Source organism: Serpula lacrymans (genome assembly GCF_000218685.1).
Source record: "Serpula lacrymans var. lacrymans S7.9 unplaced genomic scaffold SERLAscaffold_7, whole genome shotgun sequence".
Lineage (NCBI taxonomy): Eukaryota > Fungi > Basidiomycota > Agaricomycetes > Boletales > Serpulaceae > Serpula > Serpula lacrymans.
In genome coordinates this window covers 918,543-938,746 of record NW_006763296.1, presented here as the reverse complement: position 1 = coordinate 938,746, position 20,204 = coordinate 918,543, and the positions used below count along the sequence as shown (strand labels likewise).

General features: G+C 49.6%; 7 protein-coding genes across 7 annotated transcripts; 2 read left to right on the top strand and 5 right to left on the bottom strand.

Annotated features, from left to right (window-relative positions):
* Positions 1-11: 11 nt before the first annotated feature.
* On the bottom strand, positions 12-2,307 carry SERLADRAFT_467890 (uncharacterized protein; the record flags this gene model as incomplete). Its single annotated transcript, XM_007318447.1, has 9 exons — positions 12-70; positions 136-264; positions 326-894; positions 957-1,171; positions 1,230-1,390; positions 1,471-1,748; positions 1,810-1,870; positions 1,933-2,092; positions 2,171-2,307. The coding sequence occupies 7 exons, from the start codon at positions 2,252-2,254 to the stop codon at positions 654-656; spliced, it is 1,200 nt and encodes a 399-aa protein (XP_007318509.1).
* Positions 2,308-2,422: 115 nt separating this feature from the next.
* Positions 2,423-4,977, bottom strand: SERLADRAFT_467887 (uncharacterized protein; the record flags this gene model as incomplete). Its single annotated transcript, XM_007318446.1, has 9 exons — positions 2,423-2,920; positions 2,971-3,812; positions 3,881-3,919; positions 3,982-3,999; positions 4,060-4,141; positions 4,199-4,299; positions 4,353-4,491; positions 4,558-4,694; positions 4,770-4,977. 8 exons carry the CDS (start codon positions 4,671-4,673, stop codon positions 2,635-2,637), a joined length of 1,623 nt encoding a protein of 540 aa, XP_007318508.1.
* A 149-nt stretch (positions 4,978-5,126) lies between these two features.
* Positions 5,127-5,834, top strand: Ndufb8 (Ndufb8, NADH dehydrogenase 19kDa subunit; the record flags this gene model as incomplete). The annotated part of the gene is made up of 3 exons (XM_007318445.1): positions 5,127-5,382; positions 5,433-5,648; positions 5,708-5,834. 3 exons carry the CDS (start codon positions 5,173-5,175, stop codon positions 5,741-5,743), a joined length of 462 nt encoding a protein of 153 aa, XP_007318507.1.
* Positions 5,835-5,919: 85 nt separating this feature from the next.
* SERLADRAFT_467880 (uncharacterized protein) lies at positions 5,920-7,719 on the bottom strand (the record flags this gene model as incomplete). The annotated part of the gene is made up of 6 exons (XM_007318444.1): positions 5,920-6,633; positions 6,704-6,791; positions 6,846-6,928; positions 7,002-7,055; positions 7,109-7,534; positions 7,591-7,719. 6 exons carry the CDS (start codon positions 7,636-7,638, stop codon positions 6,091-6,093), a joined length of 1,242 nt encoding a protein of 413 aa, XP_007318506.1.
* A 2,058-nt stretch (positions 7,720-9,777) lies between these two features.
* Positions 9,778-10,443, bottom strand: SERLADRAFT_467878 (uncharacterized protein; the record flags this gene model as incomplete). Its single annotated transcript, XM_007318443.1, has 4 exons — positions 9,778-9,854; positions 9,910-10,022; positions 10,077-10,287; positions 10,334-10,443. Coding segments are annotated over 4 exons (453 nt in total), but the record flags the coding sequence as incomplete, so codon positions are not given.
* Positions 10,444-16,630: 6,187 nt separating this feature from the next.
* On the bottom strand, positions 16,631-17,550 carry SERLADRAFT_369737 (uncharacterized protein; the record flags this gene model as incomplete). The annotated part of the gene is made up of 4 exons (XM_007318442.1): positions 16,631-16,778; positions 16,840-17,006; positions 17,062-17,379; positions 17,434-17,550. The coding sequence occupies 4 exons, from the start codon at positions 17,548-17,550 to the stop codon at positions 16,631-16,633; spliced, it is 750 nt and encodes a 249-aa protein (XP_007318504.1).
* A 327-nt stretch (positions 17,551-17,877) lies between these two features.
* SERLADRAFT_467871 (uncharacterized protein) lies at positions 17,878-20,152 on the top strand (the record flags this gene model as incomplete). The annotated part of the gene is made up of 6 exons (XM_007318441.1): positions 17,878-18,065; positions 18,135-18,211; positions 18,328-18,389; positions 18,486-18,694; positions 18,760-18,863; positions 18,922-20,152. 6 exons carry the CDS (start codon positions 17,920-17,922, stop codon positions 19,005-19,007), a joined length of 684 nt encoding a protein of 227 aa, XP_007318503.1.
* Positions 20,153-20,204: the final 52 nt, after the last annotated feature.

Here is a 20,204-nt window from a genome sequence, read left to right as displayed (position 1 = left end):
AATCTACCCGTGAAGGTTTCGTAATTGAAACCGTCATCATGTCCACCGATGATTCGACATGGCATACATTGTAAGATCTTACCCTCACGAACGGATCGTAGCCTGGCTGCCTTGGAATTAACGCTTAGACTGCAGGACCGTCCGCGTTCCCTTTGCAAGCACCAAGCATGCCACCATCGCAAAGCAGGTCATTGATGTTGATGCTGAGCTGCAGCCCCACGCCGTGAAACGCGATCTAAGCGTCGATGGCGATCAACTGGTCGTGTATGTCTTTGGAATAATTTATGATCGCGCCATCCTTTTGATCCACCCTTGATAATTCTAGGACATTCAAGACGCTGACCATCCGGCTGGCGAGACTCACGATAAACGGCTTCCTCGAGAAGTTAGACCTGGTGGTTCGGACAATAGGAGAGTTTGGAGAAGAAGCAGAGCAACACGCACGCCAATGATTCATATAAAATAGACATTTTTGACTTTTCGACTGGAACAGTGGAACACCGCTGGCCAAATCACCATTTCATCATTTGTAGTAGTACTCTGTTCTTACATCCCCACTGGCGACGGATAATACAATCAGGTCCGTGAGCGTCAAGTCTCTCGGTTTGTTATATATGTTTCAATAATAATGGCCTGTTGAGACTTCTTTTGGTTCACTTCGACTCTGCTCCATCAGCGGCCTCAGCCTCAGCCTTGGCCTTTTTCTTGTTCTTCTTGCTCTCCCTCAGTGATTTCGTTAACAAAGCCTTCAGCTCTTCGTCCTCCAACTCCTTGTCAGTCTTCACGAGCTCAGGCTTGTACCACAGTGGGGGATGCGTAATAAGCAGAGGTCCGGCAGGGAGCAGTGCAACGGTGAAGTGGAATGCTGCAACAAAAGTATTTGCGGGAGTATAGCTGGTAACGTGAAGTTAGACAAGGAAAAAAGTTGTTTCGCGGACACCACGAAAAGAGCTTACACAACGTCGTAAGGCTTGATAAGACTGTGTTGAACAGCTTCTTGCAAACCTAAGCGAGCTCTCTTCTCGTCTTCAAGCGCACGAACATTGAATGGGAATGCGCCAGCTTTCTTTTGTACCTCAGAAAACACTGCACGCGAGTTTTTCATCTTGAGCTGATATGTGACGGAGCCTTCTTTCTGATAAATGGTGGTTCGCGAGTCCTCAACTCGGGCCTATCAATGGCGTTACAGTCAGTATCCAGGGGATGATCGGCCAAAGCTGAGTTTTTACCTTGCCGTCCTCGCCTGAGGAAATCAAGATGTCGATGCCATACACTTCATCTTCTGCGAACGTAACGGTTTCGCAATCCCGCCTCTGAGTTTCGTTGGGGTTCAAGATAATACGCTTCTTTCCATCAATGACATTCTGGGTTTGTTGGCAAGACAGCATGCCTTTTTTTTTTTGGATTTATCCGTGTCGGTGGTCAATGTTACGAGAAAAAAAAACATGAGTGAGTATTACGGCAGCTTACCTTCGACTGGTTTGCAGTCCCAGGCAGCGGCCACCTTTGCTACAGTGTCGGTAACTGCATAATTCTTGTTTCCGACTTTGACCAGTCTCATCGCAATCTCAGCTGCGTTGTATGCCGCCTTTAAGACATCTGCACGTCGACCCGTCACAGGGTTTTCTTCTGTTGCACCAATAACGAGGGTCTCTGCGCTGATGGCAGCGAAACCATCGATGTGTGCGCCGATGTGGAGTTTGACGACATCGTCTTTGGCGAGGGTTTGAGAAGATAAGGGATCGGAGCTGAGATCGGAAGGATCCTTTATGAGGATCATCGCAATTTGGCTAGATCCATAAAACGTACGCAAGGGGAGAGTAGTGTGCAACAGCGTTGTTTACAGACACACAGGTAGGGAAGGCAAGACCTAAGTCGTGTGATCTCCCGTCAGTGGCTTCCTATGTTGAATAGGGTGATGAGACGACTTGCCCTTGCTAACTTTTACGCCTTTGACAGCTTTGTTGTACACGGCTCCTGTGCCCTCTTCGATGAGCTTGTCGCCTTCGATACAGATATCGATGATCTTTGCACCCTCGACACAGAGATCGATCAGCTTCTTCATCACATCGTTAACGATATCTCCGGCAGTCTGCACGATTGAAAAATGAGAAGGCTGGATATTAGCAATCTGGGGAAGATAGGGCGTATAGTACTTTAGAGATCGCACCTTATATTTGGTTACATCTGCCTCGGTTGTCAGACGGGGTTTCTCAACAGGTTTTGGGACATCGGATTTTGCAGGCTCGGACATGATGGAGAGTGAGGTGGGGGGATGGGGGGAAATGAAAGATATAAAATGTGAACAAGCGTGGTGCAAAGAGGAGGATGGTGTTGCACTTGAAAAGCGTTCAACTAGGAGAAGCCATTCATCTAGCCACCTCTTGCCCGATTTGGTAACCATGCGCCGGTCATGTCCTTGCCAGTCAAAACAGCCAATCCAGGTTTTCAAAGCATTTGAGTAAAATACAGATGCGACGCAGATATATACCACTGAAAGCAAGACTGAAAGAGTCATAAATGGTGCTCGACTAGTATAGAGAAAGAATAATGGTCCAACTCCCAGAACGTGAAAGCGATCGACCGTAATGTCGCAGCCAAAGATCTCGATGCTTTGAATAACGAAAGCCGTCTTCACTTCCCTTTAATTTTGCAGGCATCGAGATCGGGGATCGTGACTACGCTTCCTCCACCCACCAATGTGTCGACACTGTCGTTGTTAAAAGGTTTCCAACACACAAAACCTCGCAGGCTTCTGCAGAGGTCGGCTGGTTTTGTCTCCACCTCGAGTATCGGGCTCCCCGCATGTGGAGGTAACGACTTTCGCCATACGCGCATATCTGGAGGCTTCCCTAATGGCTCGGCCCACAAAAGCTCCGAGGTTATGCTCCCTCGTATACCAATACGGTCGGTCATGTCGCTAATGTGAAAGTCAGCGACCAAAGTAACTTGTGCTATGAAAAGCCTTACTTCTCCCAGTTCTGCCAATCCCGTTCAAAGTAAGCGCGCGTCGAATTTATAGACGGTTCTAAATCTTCGCCGCTGATGAAATCTATCCTATTCTTAATGTCCCTCAGTCTCGAGGTCCTCATAATGCGTGGCATGTTTGGGTCGTTGCCGAAAAGTCTCTCGTAGGCTTCCCATATGGAATCCTTACATCCAATAATAGTGCGCACCGTACGGGCGAGATGCATGGACACCGATGATGGTATCGCTCTTTGCGAGGATTTTTTGGTGTGTATTGAAACATTGTCGTCGTCGTTACTGTTGGTGCCACCCGAAGGTCTTCCATGAGAAGACACCCGGACGAAAAGCGAATCTGGATCTAGTAGGTCTTGTCCTCTCCATGGTGGTCGGGCGTCCTTTGTGAGAGGAGAGTTCGACGGTAATGGAAATTGGAGAGGTGGTCGTGATCGAATTTCAGTAAACGACGAGTTTAGATAGAAAGGCAAAACTGCAAGCAACTGCGAAGCAAGAAAGCGGCTGTCGAGCATGTCTTCCCATGCCTGTTTCAGTCTAGAGTGGTCCCGCAGATCAGGAGCCGGTTGGACTGGCCCTTGTTCCTCGGGGATCGTTTCGGCGAGAGATGCGGTGGAAGGTGAAGCTGAAGAAGACGGAAACGTATCCGCGCTACCACTCTTCGAATTGAGTACATTGTTGGAAGACTCCGGCTTTTGATACGACTCGGAGACGACGGTCACATCAGTTTTAGAGCTTCTAGCTGAACTTTTAATGGAAGAGGGACCGCTGGAAGAAAATGTTATTGTAGAATCAATTCTCTGGCACGGGAAAATAAGATCTTCTTCGACCATCTAAAAGCAGGGGCAGATGTCATTTAGATGACAACACAGACGATGTCCAAAGAAGCGATAGTCCGCACCTCTAGCACGCCACCTGGCTTCAGAACGCGTGTGACTTCCTATAGACGGCAGATGATCACTTTAAGCGTTCTATTACGACACAGAAAAATATTGCACCTACCTCTAAGACATAGGGCCACTGCGTTTTCAATTCAATTTCTTAGCGAATACAATGACTAATGATAAGAAAAATGCATACTTCGTCCTCGGGAATATGAAGGCCTAAACGGACCATCCTCACTAAATCGAACTGGCCCGCTGTAAACGGCAAAGGGTCGAGGCTGGAATACAACGACGTTAGTAATTATAGCTCAGCGATGGGAAACGAAGCTATTCACAAGTTACCAACGACCCACTCCAACCTTCGAGCAATACATGGATCCAGAATACTGAGCTTGGGCTGTTTGGGTTTGATGTCGAATCCAACTATGAAGCTTTCCTGAGCGCCCGTTTTGAGCGTGGGTGAATGAGTAAGATATAGAAATGGTGAACCTTCCATTGCTTCGCGGCTTCAATTGCCCACAAACCACGACCACATCCCAAATCTAAGACTGAAAGTGGGGGGGTATCGAACTGGTGCATCGTGAGACTCCTGCAACACTTGGTGAAAAATAGATGATCCCAGTTATCACTTGAGACGACCAGTGAGCCGATGAACGCGAGACTGGATGGGTGGAGAAGAGCAAGCATGACTCACAAATTCACCATCTCGTTGGTATATTCCAAAGGGTATATGACATCTCCTGGACGTCGTCTGCATTTACGTTTCTTCAAAAGCTCGTCCTGGACGTCCTTGACCTGGGTTTTGCTCATAGTAGGAGAAAGCACATTGAACTGTAGAAGAAGAACGGCCAAGTGAGGAGATGGTTATAAGCAAGATATTAATGAGGGTGAGATAAAAAAAAGTACCAAATTTCTAGAAGTCGACCGCGGTTCTGTCGGGATGAAAGCCAGCGATGATGTCGCAAAGGTCAAGGAGGAGAGAAGCAAGAAAGAAAGGACTCGTTCCAGGAGACAAGAAGCTTAAGCTTTAAGCTAACCAAGTATTGAAACCGCCTGGTAAATATCGAGATCTCGAAAATTTATTGGATGGGCAACCATGATGGCCGTCTCTTCCAGATACACACCGAAATGGTCCCGCCGCTTGACACACTTACCCGGCTCTGCCATAATTAATTACACCCGTTCCTGGTCGCTCCAATTCGCACTCCCCAGGGTCCCATCTCCATTAGGACATTATTTTCCGGGGTCCACCCGGGGTCCAGCGCACTCTGTCCGTCGATACCAGCGTTCCTCTCTTCCACCATCCATCATGCGCGTACCAAACAGCGTGTATGCCTCAGCAAAGCGCATCGCCAGGATACCGCCCTCACACCGGTCCTACGCTACACCAGCTACCTACAATGCTCAGCAAAGAGATCCTCAGCTAGCTGATTACCCTGACGTTCCCTTCGTTTCTAACCAAACCTTACCCGCCAGAGGATGGTGGGATCAGCAGATGAGGCGGAACTTTGGAGATCCCGTACGATGCTCTGCTTCTCGGTGCTTGCTTTACTAAACAAACCACTGCAGGTGCATGAAAATGACGAAGTTCTATCCATGTGGGGCCCGGACCCTCCCGTCGTGCCCCCTCGGACTGCTCTTTTGCACTTTTCCATAGCCGCCATGACGTTTGTTAGTTTCGGTCTGCTGTGCAACTTCGTCCTCTTGCCGGAGCGACCAACCGTCCCTCGGGAATATCCGTATTCCGGTCTCGTCAGGGAACTTGGCGGACTGGAAGAGAATAAGGTATGCACAATTATTCTCTTCTCAAACGATTAATTCACAACTCATTTATTTTATGTCAGGCCAGGGACGAAGGATCTGACGCCGAAGACGAGTGATTCAAATCCGCTTGTACTTTTTGATGTCAATGCATATTCGCCCGGTTGAAATGTTTTCCGGAAATACGTAACTCTTGATCCTTAAGTTTAACAAGTGTTGTGCTACGCCGAGGGCATCGTGCTCCTGTCAAGACTATTCTTCTGGTCGTGATTTGTTGCGTGTATACGTCTTTTTGATCTCTTTCAGCCAATGCATTTGATCGGACAACAAACCAAGCTTGTACTGACGGATCCGAACCGAGACTTGTTACTACTAAAATTCATCGTCTTTTCCAGATTTGAACTTCAGAGAACTCAGGGCCGCCCAGCGTGCACATGTACTTGAAAATAGTAGGTTTTATTCCCGCTCATGTTCCATCCGATTCGTACGCATTTGATACAATATGTTGGCTCCCCTTCGGTATCGGTCTCGCTCGCGGTCGAAGCTGGACCGCGAGAGAAGGTGCCCTCCTATCTGCCTCGTGGCCGCTGTCACCCTTGTACTCGTCTGCACTCTCACTCCCTTTTGAAGGAATTACAGATCCAGTGTCATTCTTTCGACTTCCAGAAGTCGTGCCTGCTCGTCCTCCGCGACCCCTCTTACGACTGACAGTAGATTTCTTCTCCTTAGAATTATCTACGGCCGTTTTGGTCCCACCTTTTCTTCTTGTTCCTTGTACCCCTGTCTTTCTTTTTTTCTTAGGGGGTACGTCCTCCGCGACGTCGGATTCTGATTTATCTTCTTCAGACGTCGGCTGTTTCCCTTTAAGTTTGGCTTGTTCACTGCGGAACTCTGAGACGACCTGCTGCAACCGTTTGCTTGCATACGCCTGACGTTTCCGCGGTGCATGTGATCCCGGCGCTACATCTAGAAAGTTATTAAGGTTGCCTTGTCTATTCAAGGATGTAGCCTGGACAAAATTAAATTTGCATTAATCCCCGTTTCGTTGTATCAAGTATCGAACAAAGTGGCCGTCGCACCTGCTTTCGTTTGTTCATCTTTTGAATAATCGGTAGAAGAAGATCGTCAACTTTGGATTGACCCCATCCTAGCTCCTCACGAAGGAAACTACCGTGAAGTTAGACTTAAACATTTTCCGCTTTAGATAATAAAGCCACTGACTCGCGTAGAGCATCAAGGTCGGGTAGGCCCCACTTGAATGGTTCTTCCGATGAATCTACCGTAGGGTGATAGTAGGCATCCCGCTGGACGAATGAAACAAAGTAGTGCCCATCACGTTAGGAGGGCTGGTCAAAAGTTGATTAGCATCAGACATACCACTGCTGCATTGGGCCACTCTTGTGGTAGGTATAGATCCTTGTATTTTTTCTTCTATTTCATCAAAATGAGCATTCGATTAATATGTCGGTTACGGCAGGACCCACAAAACGTTTTCGGAACTTGGACTTGTTTTCTTCATCCTTGTCCCGACCGCTCTGTACCTTCAGCCACCAATCTTTGAATTTATGAAGCCCGTCCTCGCCCGGAAATTCTTTCAGCAGCTCCATTGCCACGACCGGCCCCACTCCAGATAGACCCTCAACGTAATCACTCCCTAGCAGGTATGCCAGCCTAATCAGTGTTCCACGCTCTAGCCCAAGTTCACGCCCAAGATCAGATAGAAGAAAACACTCCACAGTCTTAGACTGATTGAACATATTCTTGAAGACACGCTGGCCGCCGAAGAGAAATACATCCGAGTCATCCGTGATGATACCATCCACTAATCCTAGCGACACCAACTCGGCGCACTGGGCTTCGGCTTCCATTGGTGCGGTGATATATGGGATACCAAATAATCGTAGTAGGAGCTATCAAAGCTAGTCAGATTGATGGTGCGGAGAAGTATGCTGTAACGATGACACACCATGATCTGAGATATCATCTGTTGAGTGATGTCCTCAGAGTCGCGCATTGCTGCTTTCTTCTGGTGGTTCAGCGTCCTTATCTCCTCGTCGATTTCAAGCCTGACGGCGTCTAGGTCTCTCCCCTTGACTTGAGAAATAAAACGAGCGAACTCTCCTTCTTCAGCATGAGGATCCATTTCTTGCGCGGCATCCCAGTTCTCCGTTACATGGGGTTCCCTAGCTTCGCGGGTGGGATCGAAGCTTGGTGACGGTGATCGAGACCATTGTTCTAGTGAGTCATTGTCAGAATCTTGCACATCTGGGTCTACAGCCATAACTGTGATCGGTATTGACGATGGACCCGAGGATGACTCTGTGTAACCTGTAGACGGCTCGGCTCCTTGCGTTTCAAGCAAGGCAGCAGGTTCCTCTACTATAAACTCAGTTAATGAATGATTAGAAGGCTCCGGATCGTTTCTTATTGAATGATGATGATGATGATGATCAATGTTTGCCGCTTCCAAATGAACAATGGACGTCGCGGGCACTACCACTTCTTCCATGTTGTCATCTAATTCACTTTCGCTGACCTCTTCTATAGTGATAGGGAGAGATTGTTGTGCTGGGGTGGAATGTGATATGACATCAGGTGCAGCTGGTGCAATAGACGTCGCGTGCACTACCACTTCTTCCATGTCGTCATCCAACTCACTTTCACTAACCCCTTCTATCGTGGTAGGGAGGGGTTGTTGTCCCGGCGTGGAATGCGATACGACATGAGGTGTAGCTGGTGATGGGATAGTACGAGTTTGTTTGACAGGGGTCACCGATCGAGGAGGTATGCCTTCCCCCTCAAGCTGTATTTTCGCAGCCCGCGGTTCCGAAAAGGGCAAAGACGAAGGTTCCGAAGTCAAAAGTGTGGGTTTTCCAAACATTGCTAGCGACGGTTCAGAAGAATGACCAGCAAAGTTCCGCGACGGAGTCCGTAGAGAGTTGGTTCCCGCCAATGAGAGCACCGTTTCCAAGCGATTTGGAGAAGCGTACAGGTCGTCGTCGTCTAGATAATTATACAATTCGGTAGATTGAGGGGGGTCGTCAGAAAAGCGGGCATTATGAGAAATGGCGTTCATTGGCTTGGGAGGCGGCGTTTGGGGTACACTGCCAAGCGGCTCCCTAGCTTCCAACGGCTTTGATGTATTATGGCTTGCATGATCTCCGTCCCGGGAGGGCTTTGCTACCGTCGGTTCCTCCAAGGAGGCCTGTATAGCCATGGCTAGCTGTACGTCCTCGTCGTCCTCGATGGGCTGTGGCCTGTCATCTTCATCCTCTAGCTCGAACAATGGTTTTGGCCTTGTCTTCCTCTGAAGAGGTTTTGGAGGAGGGCGTCGCGTAATATGTGTTGACGAACGCTTGCCGATGGCAGATAGAGCCATAGTCTGCTGGTATTCTCGTAGGTCAGGATCTGCAGTGACTCTCCCAGGGCTTGAGAAATATAACCAAGTGTCATTAGAACTATCATCACATAGCAAAGATAAAGACCTACATGGTGACTTCTTCCATCTCCATGTCGCTTTCATCAGAACGATGGTGATGATCCTCTTGGTCAATTTCGATAGGCTTCGCCCTCGTCCCTTCATCGCGAATACCTAAAATCCACCCTCCGCCCTCACCTTCGTTTTTCATCAACAAATACTCTCTGTTGCGCTCACTGGCGATTCGGACCGGTATGGTAATATGGGCTTTTCCAATGCTATCAGTGGTCGTGAGCAGCTGCTGTGTCAGGGCATTACGCTGTTTGAGGTTCTTTATTTGCTCTTTTGAAAAGTCAAGGGGAGTCGATGCTTTCTGCAACATGTTTTGAAGGCGCTTGTAGGACGTCTGACGCGATTTGAGCCGGAGATCGCCCACGATTTCATACTGTACCTCAGTGGGTAACTCACGAAAGGCAGGGGAGTTGACATCTATATCCTCCGGTCGCATATCTTCTATGAAAGCCCTCAACTCTTCCTCTGTTGCAAGACGAGGATCGGGAGCACTTGATCTGGTCGCTTGAGCTATCACTTCATCCATGTTGATTTCTGGCAGTCGATACGGGTCGTGATCATGAAAGCGACCCTTCTTCTTGGACGACGACGAGGGAGATTGGGTGTTCGTATTGGCATTTTCTGGCCTCTTTGCTGGGGTCTTCACTACAGAATTATCAATATCCTCAAGATAAACGGTGTTTTCATTAATCATGACAGAACCCGCGGGCGCCTTCCCCTTGCCCTTCGATACAGGTGGACTACTTATCATTGAGACAAACAGTGACGACTAGTCATGAGGGAATATAAACACACCGGTTTGCCTGAGCATGGCCCAGAGCTTCTCTTCGTAACTGAGCAGCGAGCAGCCTCTCCGCGAGCTTTACGTGGCTGACTGCAGCACCACTCTTCTTCTTCTTCCGCTCTGACTGCAAGAGAATGCGCAATCGAATGAGTTCATGAAACAGGAAGAGGAAACTTACAATGGTGTTGCGCTTAAGCGCAGGGGCACCTCCATCAAACACGAAGACGGGCCTGATACCATAGAAAAGAAGTTTACATATCCGACGCAGGAAACCTAGGACGTGTGCGTTCACCAGAGCGCGGCCATCTTTATCGCGCATTGTCGCCTGAAACTGGTATATCCAGATACTTGAGTCGATAGCTAGAGCCTTGCCCTCTATGGTTTCTAACCTGCAGTATATTAGACGGGATCAGAGTGACAGGGATAGTTACACACATCACAGGACGTCCGACGGGTGATAGCAGACTCCATAACGATTTTACACCCATGATTCAATGTGCAAGGTTAGAAAAGCCATGCAAGGCGTGAGTCTCATTTTCGTTGGTGGCTTTCGCTGACTCGGACTCGCTGAACGGAGACGGCTTTGCCACGCGCACGTGCCGTCCGATCACTGCAGTGCGTTCCGAGCAGCAAAGCGTGGCAAACGCTCGCCTACTGGGGTTCCAGGATATTCAGAATTTGAATTGAAAGAGGAAAAAAAAACATGTTTAGATAGTGATGCCTAACAAGGTGCAGGAACCTGAAATAACGATGCGAGAGAACAAGTAAGATAAAGAAGGCAAGCCATAGTCCATGTTTAACTGCTGGCAGAGCAAACGAAGCCGAAAACATCTTTTGGGAAAAGCCATTTTTGTCATAAGTAGGGTCATAAGAAGCTCGTGTCATCCATACAAAGAAGAGAAGGTTATCATGATTTAATTTTTGCCATCCTGGCCTGGTGTTCTCGCAGGTTCGGGGGCGTCTGCAGGGCGTGGTCCTGCTGGAGAACCGGGACCGGCAGAGCTATTCCTCGATGACCCCTGTCCAGGAGTTTGGCCACCAAGAGCTGCGGGAGGGCGCAAATTATCATCCATAGCATTGGGAGAGAAGCGTGGGTCGAAAGCAGAACCACCGGTCATTTGCATCCCCATTCCCCCCATACCCATGTTCATAGGTCCCATATTCGGCATTGGTGAGCCCATCATAGGCATGCCCATCATGGACATACGAGGATCAAAACCACCCATACCACCGCCTGTCATCATAGGATTCATAGGACCCATCGGGGGCGAACCTTGCATGCCATCAGGCCCTACGTGGGAACCAGTAGAAAACGCCATCATAGCTTGCTGGTATGCTGCCTGAGCTGCTTGTTGAGCTGCGAACATATATTGGGGATTGCCGTAGTTTGGCATCATCCCTGGATAACCCATGTATCCCCCTGTCATCATTGGATTCATACCCATCATCATGGGATTCGTCATCATGGGATTGAATCCAGGGAACTGTTGACCGCCATACATGGATGCACCTGTCTGGGCCATCTCAAGTTGTTGACGCTGGAAGTCATCGAGTTTTCGCTGCCTATCCTCTGCTAATCGCTTTTCTCGCTCGCGCTCCGTCAGAGCAGCACCCACGCCTCCTTCACGTTTGCGCTCCCGTTCATGGGCTGTAATAGCGCCTAACAGTCCTGTTTGAGGAGGTGGAGGCTTATTGGGCACATTAATGAGCGACGCGCCACTCTCCCGAGCGAGCACCTCTTGTCTTTTAGCTGACCTATCTTGTTTATCTTGCATACCAGCAGACAGCAGGCCATGAGGCGTGAAAGCTTTGGTCATCGTCTGCGAGGCAGGCTCAATCTGTACGAAGGTGTCCCTGGTATTAGCGGGGGCTTCGGGAAGTGCACCATTATTACGTCCAGGTTCAAGAACTTGGGTCCAGATGCTCTGTCGCGTAGCGGCATGCTGATTGAAATCCGTCTGAGATCGCATGGGCGCTTCGTCATAATGAGTACGTCGCATAGATTCGGGGTGCTGATCAGATACAATGCGACGCTGTGGAGGTTGCGCACCACCAAAGTAATCATCTTTATTAAACGTTGAACAAGTCAGTTGTAGATCTGCAAGAGAAGCTATTTCTAACTCACCTTGTTGCTGTTGCCTGGGTACAGGAGGGAGATTGCGAGGTTGTCGGAGATGCGGGTAGTTGCTGACATCAACGGGAGGCTCTGCAGAGTCATTGCGGCTGTGGGGACGCAATGGCCGAGTCGTTGCAGTAGGTGGAGTTGGAGCAGATACCGGGCCCATCCGCTTGCTATCCGTAGTCGATGGCTCTCCATCAGAGTCAGCATCTTCATCCTCTTCCTCCTCCTCCTCCTCTTCCTCCTCCTCCTCGCTGCTCTCATGCCAACCAACATTACTTCCTCCAGAAACTGTACGCTTTCCATTCAACCTCCCAGGTCGATGGACAGCAGCGTGGTGAGCAGCCTGCTGCGCCTGTGTCCTCGCTTTACGTTCTGCAGCTTGCTTCGAAGGTGCGAACGATGAGCGATACTGTGAGCCATTCTCCGAGCTTCCTGGACGTGAGTCGGTTCTCACGGTCTTGTCAATGGCGGGAGACCTCGTAGCCTGGGGTGGAGGGGATGGGGAGGGTGCTGGGGGTGGAGGTGCGGGCTCTGCATCGTTGTCGAGGAAGGAAAGGGCAGCCAAAGCATCTGCATTGTGGTCTTCTGGGAGCGAGGACTGCTGTGTGGAATGGTCAGTCATACTCTCAGAGTCGCCCTTGTGAAAGCGTTGTTCAGGTGAAGAAACCGACGAGCTGTCTGCATTTAGTAGTCGGCTGCCATGTGGCGCACGTGCACCAGATGGCTTACGTCCCAACGGAGGTCTGGACCCGAACGGAGAAGTCACGCCAGTTTCTTGCAAGCCGCCGGCCGGCGTGGGAACGCTGCCCTCCGGTCCCTGCCTTTCCCTCAACGCCATTGGTGTGCCCCGCCGCTGAGGCTGGGGCTGAGAAACAGCGTGGGTGGTCGCGCCAGCATGTCGTCCTCCTTCTGATTGCTCCATGGATAATTTCCTTTCCGGCTCACTGGGCCTATTTTCAAACTCGGACGTGGAAGTAGATTCCTCATCCTCGTCTTCTGAAATGGTAGTAGGAACACGACGAGACCCTGAGGCTGTGTCTTTACCCTTGGGCTTGTCATCAAGTTGTTGCATGTAAAACAGCGCATCACTGAATATATTCTGATCATGAGAAGCAGCAGGAGCGGCAGGCGGCTGGGATGCTGCCTGCCTAGCTGTAGGGACGGGCGCCGCTGAAGGTACTGTAGGCGAAGCTGAACTCATAACTGGTGACTTTGACGACTTGGTTGACGGCACGTAAGAGGATGTTTCGTGTGTTACACTCTGTGCCCCCTCGATAGAAGGAAGATCTTTATGTTTGGACGTTTCATGAACAGAGTAAGGAGACGTCAGAATACTGAATGGCGGCGATCCAGGAACTGGAGATGACGCTCCGTAGCGCGGTGGTTTCGCGGGCGTCGAAGGTGCTGGCTGTGCAGACGCGAAAGAGCGAGTAGGAGATCCTTGAGACCTGGCAGATGGTCTGGCGCTCGGGGGATCAGCCAAACTTGAAGTATTCGTACTCTCTGTAGACGTCGTTTTCCCTCTCTCGAGGCTCGGACTGAGCTTTGAATCAGGCCTAGAACCCGCCATGTTGGTTTGAGAGTCTGTACTGAATTTGCGAGAACCGAAGTCCTTGTACTCTACTGGAGGTGAAGTTGGCGGGGGGCTGCTGGTGTATGGTAAACCGAGCATGGAAGTGCTTTCCTGCACTTCTGGAACAACCGACGGCGTACCGTGTATAGATGGCATCTGGGATACACCCTGTTCGTCCGACATAGGTCTGCTACCAGGCTGAGAGGCAGAGCGACTGTGAGCACCAGCGCGCCCGAAATCAGCCAAAGTCTCGCGAGTAGTGCTACGCTCTGTGATAGGAGAAAGGGCGCGAGCAGCTGAGTCGTGAGGCGCATCAAAATCAAGAGACGGGAGTTGATAATGGGCGTCGCCATTGCCGTTACTCTGACCGTTAAGGTCATGTCCCTGCTGGGAAGGCGGTGGACTGAGGTCAGTGATGGGAGGAAGGGAGGGTGGAGTGTCAGTTGGTTTGGCTGGTCCGACAGAACCGGGACCTCTCATGCGCTCGAACAGGATATTGAGTAGGCGTGAGCGCACAGCTGACGTTCGGTCATCCCTGGGATCCATAGACTCCGCGACTTCGCGTTCTAAGAATAGTAGCTGCATTTTAACTTCAGTATCTGGAAACTAGTAAGGGGACAGCTGTGAAGCTCACATCTCTTCCTGGCCCAACTGGGTAGCCAAACATCATGGCAGATGGATCTCGAGGGTCCCAAGTATACGGTTTAGGTCGTCCGTACAATTCAAAAGCGTCATGAATGCCTATCATGAAATCAGTGTCGTAAACAAGTTAGAAGCGTCGTTTATACGTACCCACGAGCCATTTCAACATCTCTGCGGCTTGAGTGTTCCCTCCCTCTAGCTCGGGCATAATCAGTAACCATCCTTCTCTGTTTTGCATGCCACCCGCAGTTTCTTCATCTCCCAACAGTCCTTCGAGTTTCATTAATGTACTTCGATTGATTAACTCTGGGCGCTCCGGATACACGGCAAACGCCTGCGAAAGCTCACGCAGCGTCAAAAGAGGCTTTTTCTTGTCTCTGGGCTTGGGCGATGCGTAGAAGGACAACAGAGGTTTAAGTGGGAGAGTCTCTACATTATGACCTCGTGAAAATAAATCAGACATGCGCTTCTTGCGGGGAGCATTGGGGGACATCGGACGTGTGCTGTCAGTGGATAAGCTACTCCCTATTTCTGGAGAGCTATGACTGCCGCTGGCGACGACCATCCACATTCGTTTCCAATCTGTTTGTCCCGATAGGCGGATTTTCACCCAGCCTTCCATTCGACCTCGAACCAGTGTCGATCGGGTGTCCTTGCCTAATATAAATATAGATGAAGAGATGTACAATAATCAACAAAAATAAAGCAGGAGATACCTTCGGGGAGCGTGATCCTTATAAGATGAGCCGTATAGATTTCTTCGAGGCGTGACTTTTCCCAAGCGGCCAGCCGTAGCGCAGTTGCCCAAGATACAAGAGCGGCTGTGGACGGACAGCTGAAAAGAAGAAGATTGGAACCAGCCGTATTAAGAGTCAAGACGTTCATGTATTTTTGAGGAGGTTGATTTGACGTCGCTGGAACAGTAACTGAACCTAAAACTTGGACAAACTTGACAGAGAAGTAAGACAGGATATTGAATATTCAATTATCTGCTGCCACTCACTGCGTCGGTCATGTTGACGTAGCTCGGAGGAACCTCTTTCCCTTGTTTGTTGGCTTCCTCGATTTCCTTCATATCCCAGATACTCAGCGTGGTTCCACCCAGCTGAGCCCAAACATCCGACCAACCGTCGTCTTTCGCGGGTCGCTGACCATCTGGCTGCCTTTCTATTCTGCGAATGAGAGGACCTGAGAAGTAGACTTTACGCGCATGACAAAGGGTAAGCTGGACGACAGAACGAATTTCAGGATGCAGAGGTGGTGCCGCCGCTGGAGGGTTCCCTGCCGCCATAGATGTCCTGCGACCAGAGGGCGGCTGCTGTTGCTGAATTAACGGGCTTTGCAATGATGATGGTCCAAGCGACTTGGACTGAGATAGTTGAGGTGCTCTGACTCCGAAATCAGAGGGTGCACCGTTCGTTTTGCTGAGTCTGCGGCCCTGGAGCGTGCGTGGAGGCGACTGCGGTTCTGCCTGGCGTTGTTGCTGCTGTTGTTGTTGCTGAGGTGGCTGCTGCCAGTCAACGTTCGAGGGCTTTGAGCGAAATGAGAAGAAAGAGGAAGTTCGGGTATGGGTCTGGTTTCCAGCTGTGGACGGTCTCGGCTGAGGAGCCGTGATGGCTACCAGCGGGGGGTTTTGGGTGCTGGATTGAGGTTGTTCTGGGTCTTGCTGATGTTGGTGCTGCTGTTGGTCGGCTGGAGAGCGTGCTGGAAACTCGTGGACGTCAGGACGACCGTTTGCTGGGCTGGCTTGTCGAAGCTGCTGCAGTTCGGCGGGAGAAATGAAGCCACGGTTGCGGCTGTCCCACTGGGGACTTGTGGATGACCTAGTAGCCATGCGCACAGAGGAGCAGCCTTTCTGGTGCTGTAGACACCACTTTTTGATTGATAAATGTTATAAGGCAAGGATGTTCACGTGGATGCAACAGAGCGGATACAAATACCCGCTGGACATATAACCCATATACGCCTGCACAGCGTCTTTTTCTCACTCATACAACCTGCCTTTTTTTCATCAGCATCGCTACCATTTGCACTCAGTCCTTCACTGCAACTGCTCACTACAAGCATACTACTTCGACAGTTAATAGCTGAGACAACAGTCTCATCATCATCTTGACGCCCAGATTGTCGATCAAAATTCAAAAAGATAAGTAATCGAGTGAGGTGCCTTGCGGCGTAACCAGACTGAAAATGGGGATACCATTAAAGCCAAGGTCGTTCCAGATTTGTACCATTGTGCTACCATCGCTACCACCGCTCTTTTCCACATCTTCCAAATTAAAACGTCAGGCCACGCCTGCAGGTGCGGATGTTGAGTATCGTAAGGTTCAATATCAACCATTAGAGTTGTCGGTCATCCTGTCCCTTCCCCCGCCAGATAGAGCATACCAATGCCTCAAGAGCTTGTCTCAGTTGCAGCAGACGACGATGCATTGCGAATTTCTGCCCTGGGCCCCAGCTCATAATCGCCAAACCCTAGGGATTTCTGCACAACGTCCTCATCTGCATCCGGTTCTAGATGGCCTTGTGAGTTCCGTCGGGCTCTGTAGAAAAGAACCAAACATCAGCAGGGTACACAGCATGAGAAGAAGCACAGGAGTATACCTAAAGAAAGTGTAGGAAAGCACGACGTCGTCTATTCCTCTACACGAAGGGTCATCCATGATGTCCTTGTCAATGAAGAACAACAACGGCATGTCAACCTCCTCTCCTGCCAATAGTTTCTGTTCCTCGAAGCAAAAACATTCCACTTTGGAGAAATAAGGAGCGACCTAAAGCCATTCATGTCATAACGAAGCGAGTGTCCATGTGACGATGGAAGCTCACTCGATCAGGAGTAACGTTATAGGTCGCAATTCCAATAATGTCTTTCTTTGAGTTGTTCTTGGCTTTGTAGAATGCAAGACTTGTCTCTCCAGGCAGCACGGTAACAAACTTTTGTTGCGGCACGAAATTCCACGGCAGTGCCTCAGCTCTGTCCGCATTGAAATGGACCTTGATACGTTTTGCATCTTCAATTGGTACCAGGCGATCTGCCTCGAAGCGCCCCGTCCCTACTTTCGGCGTACCCGCGAAACCAGTGGCAGCACAAAACATACGGTACAAAGGAACTGCAGCGTATGTCACTCCAACCGCCAATACAATCTGAAATGGAGCCTAAATCAATGAATTGAATCCGGTGAATATGGGGGGACGTACAACTGCAGAAGTATACATGAGCAGCGTCCGGTTTCTGGCAGCGTAGACCTCTTTTCGCGACACAATGCGCGATGCTGGCGAAGACCGTGAAGTATTACCAGTCGTCTGAGTAGCCATATGCCGCCATAGAGTTGTCCTAGAGTTCAGCCAAGTATCCTTACGAGGCAAAGTATGCAGAGTTGCGCGACACTGAAATAAATTGTGCGCCCTAGGAAAAATAATCTGACAATTAAATGTTTGTTAGACTCTAGCTCTCTCAGGTGTATGACTTACTGATGTCTGACGTTGGGCAGAAAGAAAAACTCTGCATGATGGTGTAAGGAGTCTGAAAGACATTCAAGTTTACCCAGTTGCCGACTGACGCTGTTGCCACTTTGCATTCGGTGGGTGGCGCGTGGGAGCTCTGAATCGGGACAAGAGTGCAGGATATCCAGGTTCGGTTACGCTCACGTCTCTCCAGCGCTCCTTGTCCTTTACTCTCAACCCATGTCTCCAGACCAAAAAGCATCTTCCAGCTCTACCAAGGAAATCCCCATAACAGATGCCGACCTCGAGAAACTCCTCAGCCGTGAAGCGTCTGCCTTCCAGCGCGAGCTCGAAGTCGAACGCATCCTCAAAGCCTTCAAACTAAAGTGCGCTTCATTTTCCTATCATGTTGTTGCCATCTCTCCTTTATTGATAGTGCCACCGTCCTGCTGTAGTCCTTACGATATCCTAGATATAGACGAATCCGCAACCACCGAAGAAATCAAGCGGAAGTATCGACAGCTCTCTCTCTGTGAGCGGCGTCCCTCCACCTCACCTGCCTTCGCCCGCACACAGACGCTTACAGATGGCTATTTGTTTGACATACAATGATCGTTCTTCTACATGTGTACGTTGTCTGAATTACAGTCATCCATCCTGACAAGACCCCCCATGCTCGCGCTCCAGATGCTTTTGACATTCTTAAGAAGGTAATTATCACTCGTTTTGATTACCCCATCCCCTCTCCATACGATCTTTGTGGAATGTTGAGAAAACCAATGTGTTGATAACTACCATTTCCGTAGGCTGAATCCGAGCTTGGAGAGAAAGGTAAACGTGAGGAACTTGATGCCATCATCCAACAGGCCCGCACACTTGTCTTGAAACAGCACAATCTCCCCACAACACTACTCGATAACGACCCAAAACTCAAGTCGCTCTCGCCTCCGTTTAAGGAACAGTTTCGTGCCCAGTCAAAGGACCTTCTGATAGAGGAGGAAGTAAGAAGGCGAAAGTAGGTGGTTAAAATCGCTTGATATGAACGTAACTTATATTATTACTGCTACAATCTGCAAATAGGGCAGTAAAGATGAACTTAGCAAACGAAGGACTTGAGGCCAGGAAGAAAGAGGAGGAGGTTGCTGCTAGGAAACGCAAAGCCGAGGAAGACAAGACTTGGGAAGGTAGTTTGCTGTTGTAAACAGGATTTTCTATTACCGCTTACATATCACCTCCTTTCAGAGACAAGAGACCAGCGTGTTGACAGTTGGCGGTCTTTCTCGAATACTAAAAAGAAGAAAAAGGCCAAGATTGCTGTCCTCGGTTGATTATTTCTCGCAAGTCATTGCTGTAAATAGAGCGCAATTACCATTGGGCAAGAATATTAAGAGTATTGTTCGTTTATAAACCCTTCAATATCCCGCGCTCCATCATTCGCCTGAAATTAAAACTGAATATAATATATTTAAGCCTGAGTATCTTGTTTGTGGTCCTTTGTGAAGTATCATTCTGAGATGTCGATGACATCGTCGTTGTCAATAGCTACCGGAGAGCGTGCTGTCCGTCTGCGCACGTGTCGTGTACGCACGGGAACATTCTCTTTGTCGTCCTCTTCATCGTCTTCGATAACGATAACATCGGGACTGTGCCTGGTCCTTGACGAAGTTTGTGTATTTAGTGCTTCTCGTTCCAATATGTCCGCCTGTTCTAGCAATGCCTCATCCATTTCACCAAAATAGTCGGGGCTTGCATCAGACAGATCGGAGGGCGGCTCAATGCGTGATATGGATGGCATTATAATCGGTTCGTCTTCGTCACTGTCGACGACTATAGGTTCCAAGCGTACTGGGGAAAATATACGCTCTCTTTGAAGAATTGCGGAAGTACTTGACTGTGCGCGAGAAGATGTGGAAGAGGGGGTGGCACGGGAGAAGTAGGAGGACTGGACAAGGGTGGAGGAACTTGTGGACGCCGATGTCAACGGAAGGTCCGACTCTGCTGGCCTATTAGGGATCTTTCGCCGACGCGGCTGATCTTCATCGTCGTGATATGTGCGAGAGGAACCTGCCACAGGAGGTTCGGGGGGATCAGAGAGTTCGCGGAGCGGTGACCTTATTGGGCCGGTCTGAGCGACAGCAGCTCGTGCTGCGACGACTGGAGGAGCTGCGGGAGGTTGCATGCGAATGTCATTCTGCGGTTCTGGGGGAGGTTCTGGCTGCCTTGAATAATACGAGTATCATGCCCGAGAAAATGCTTCCCTGGAGCTGAGGTGGAACTTACCCTAGACGACTGTGAAGGCTGCGGAGGAAGTCTTCGTCTCGGTGTTCTTCAAGATCTTCTGTATAGTGTCCCAACAAAGTCACAGTCCTGGGTTCAAGGAATACGATGCCTCCACGAACCGAGACATCCCGTAGTAACATCTACTTGTTGATGATGTTGAATTAAGCGTCAGGAAATTATTTCTGACTTGCATAACAAATTAAGCACTGTACCTTATAACCCAACGGCGTCACTCCTAACTCCAA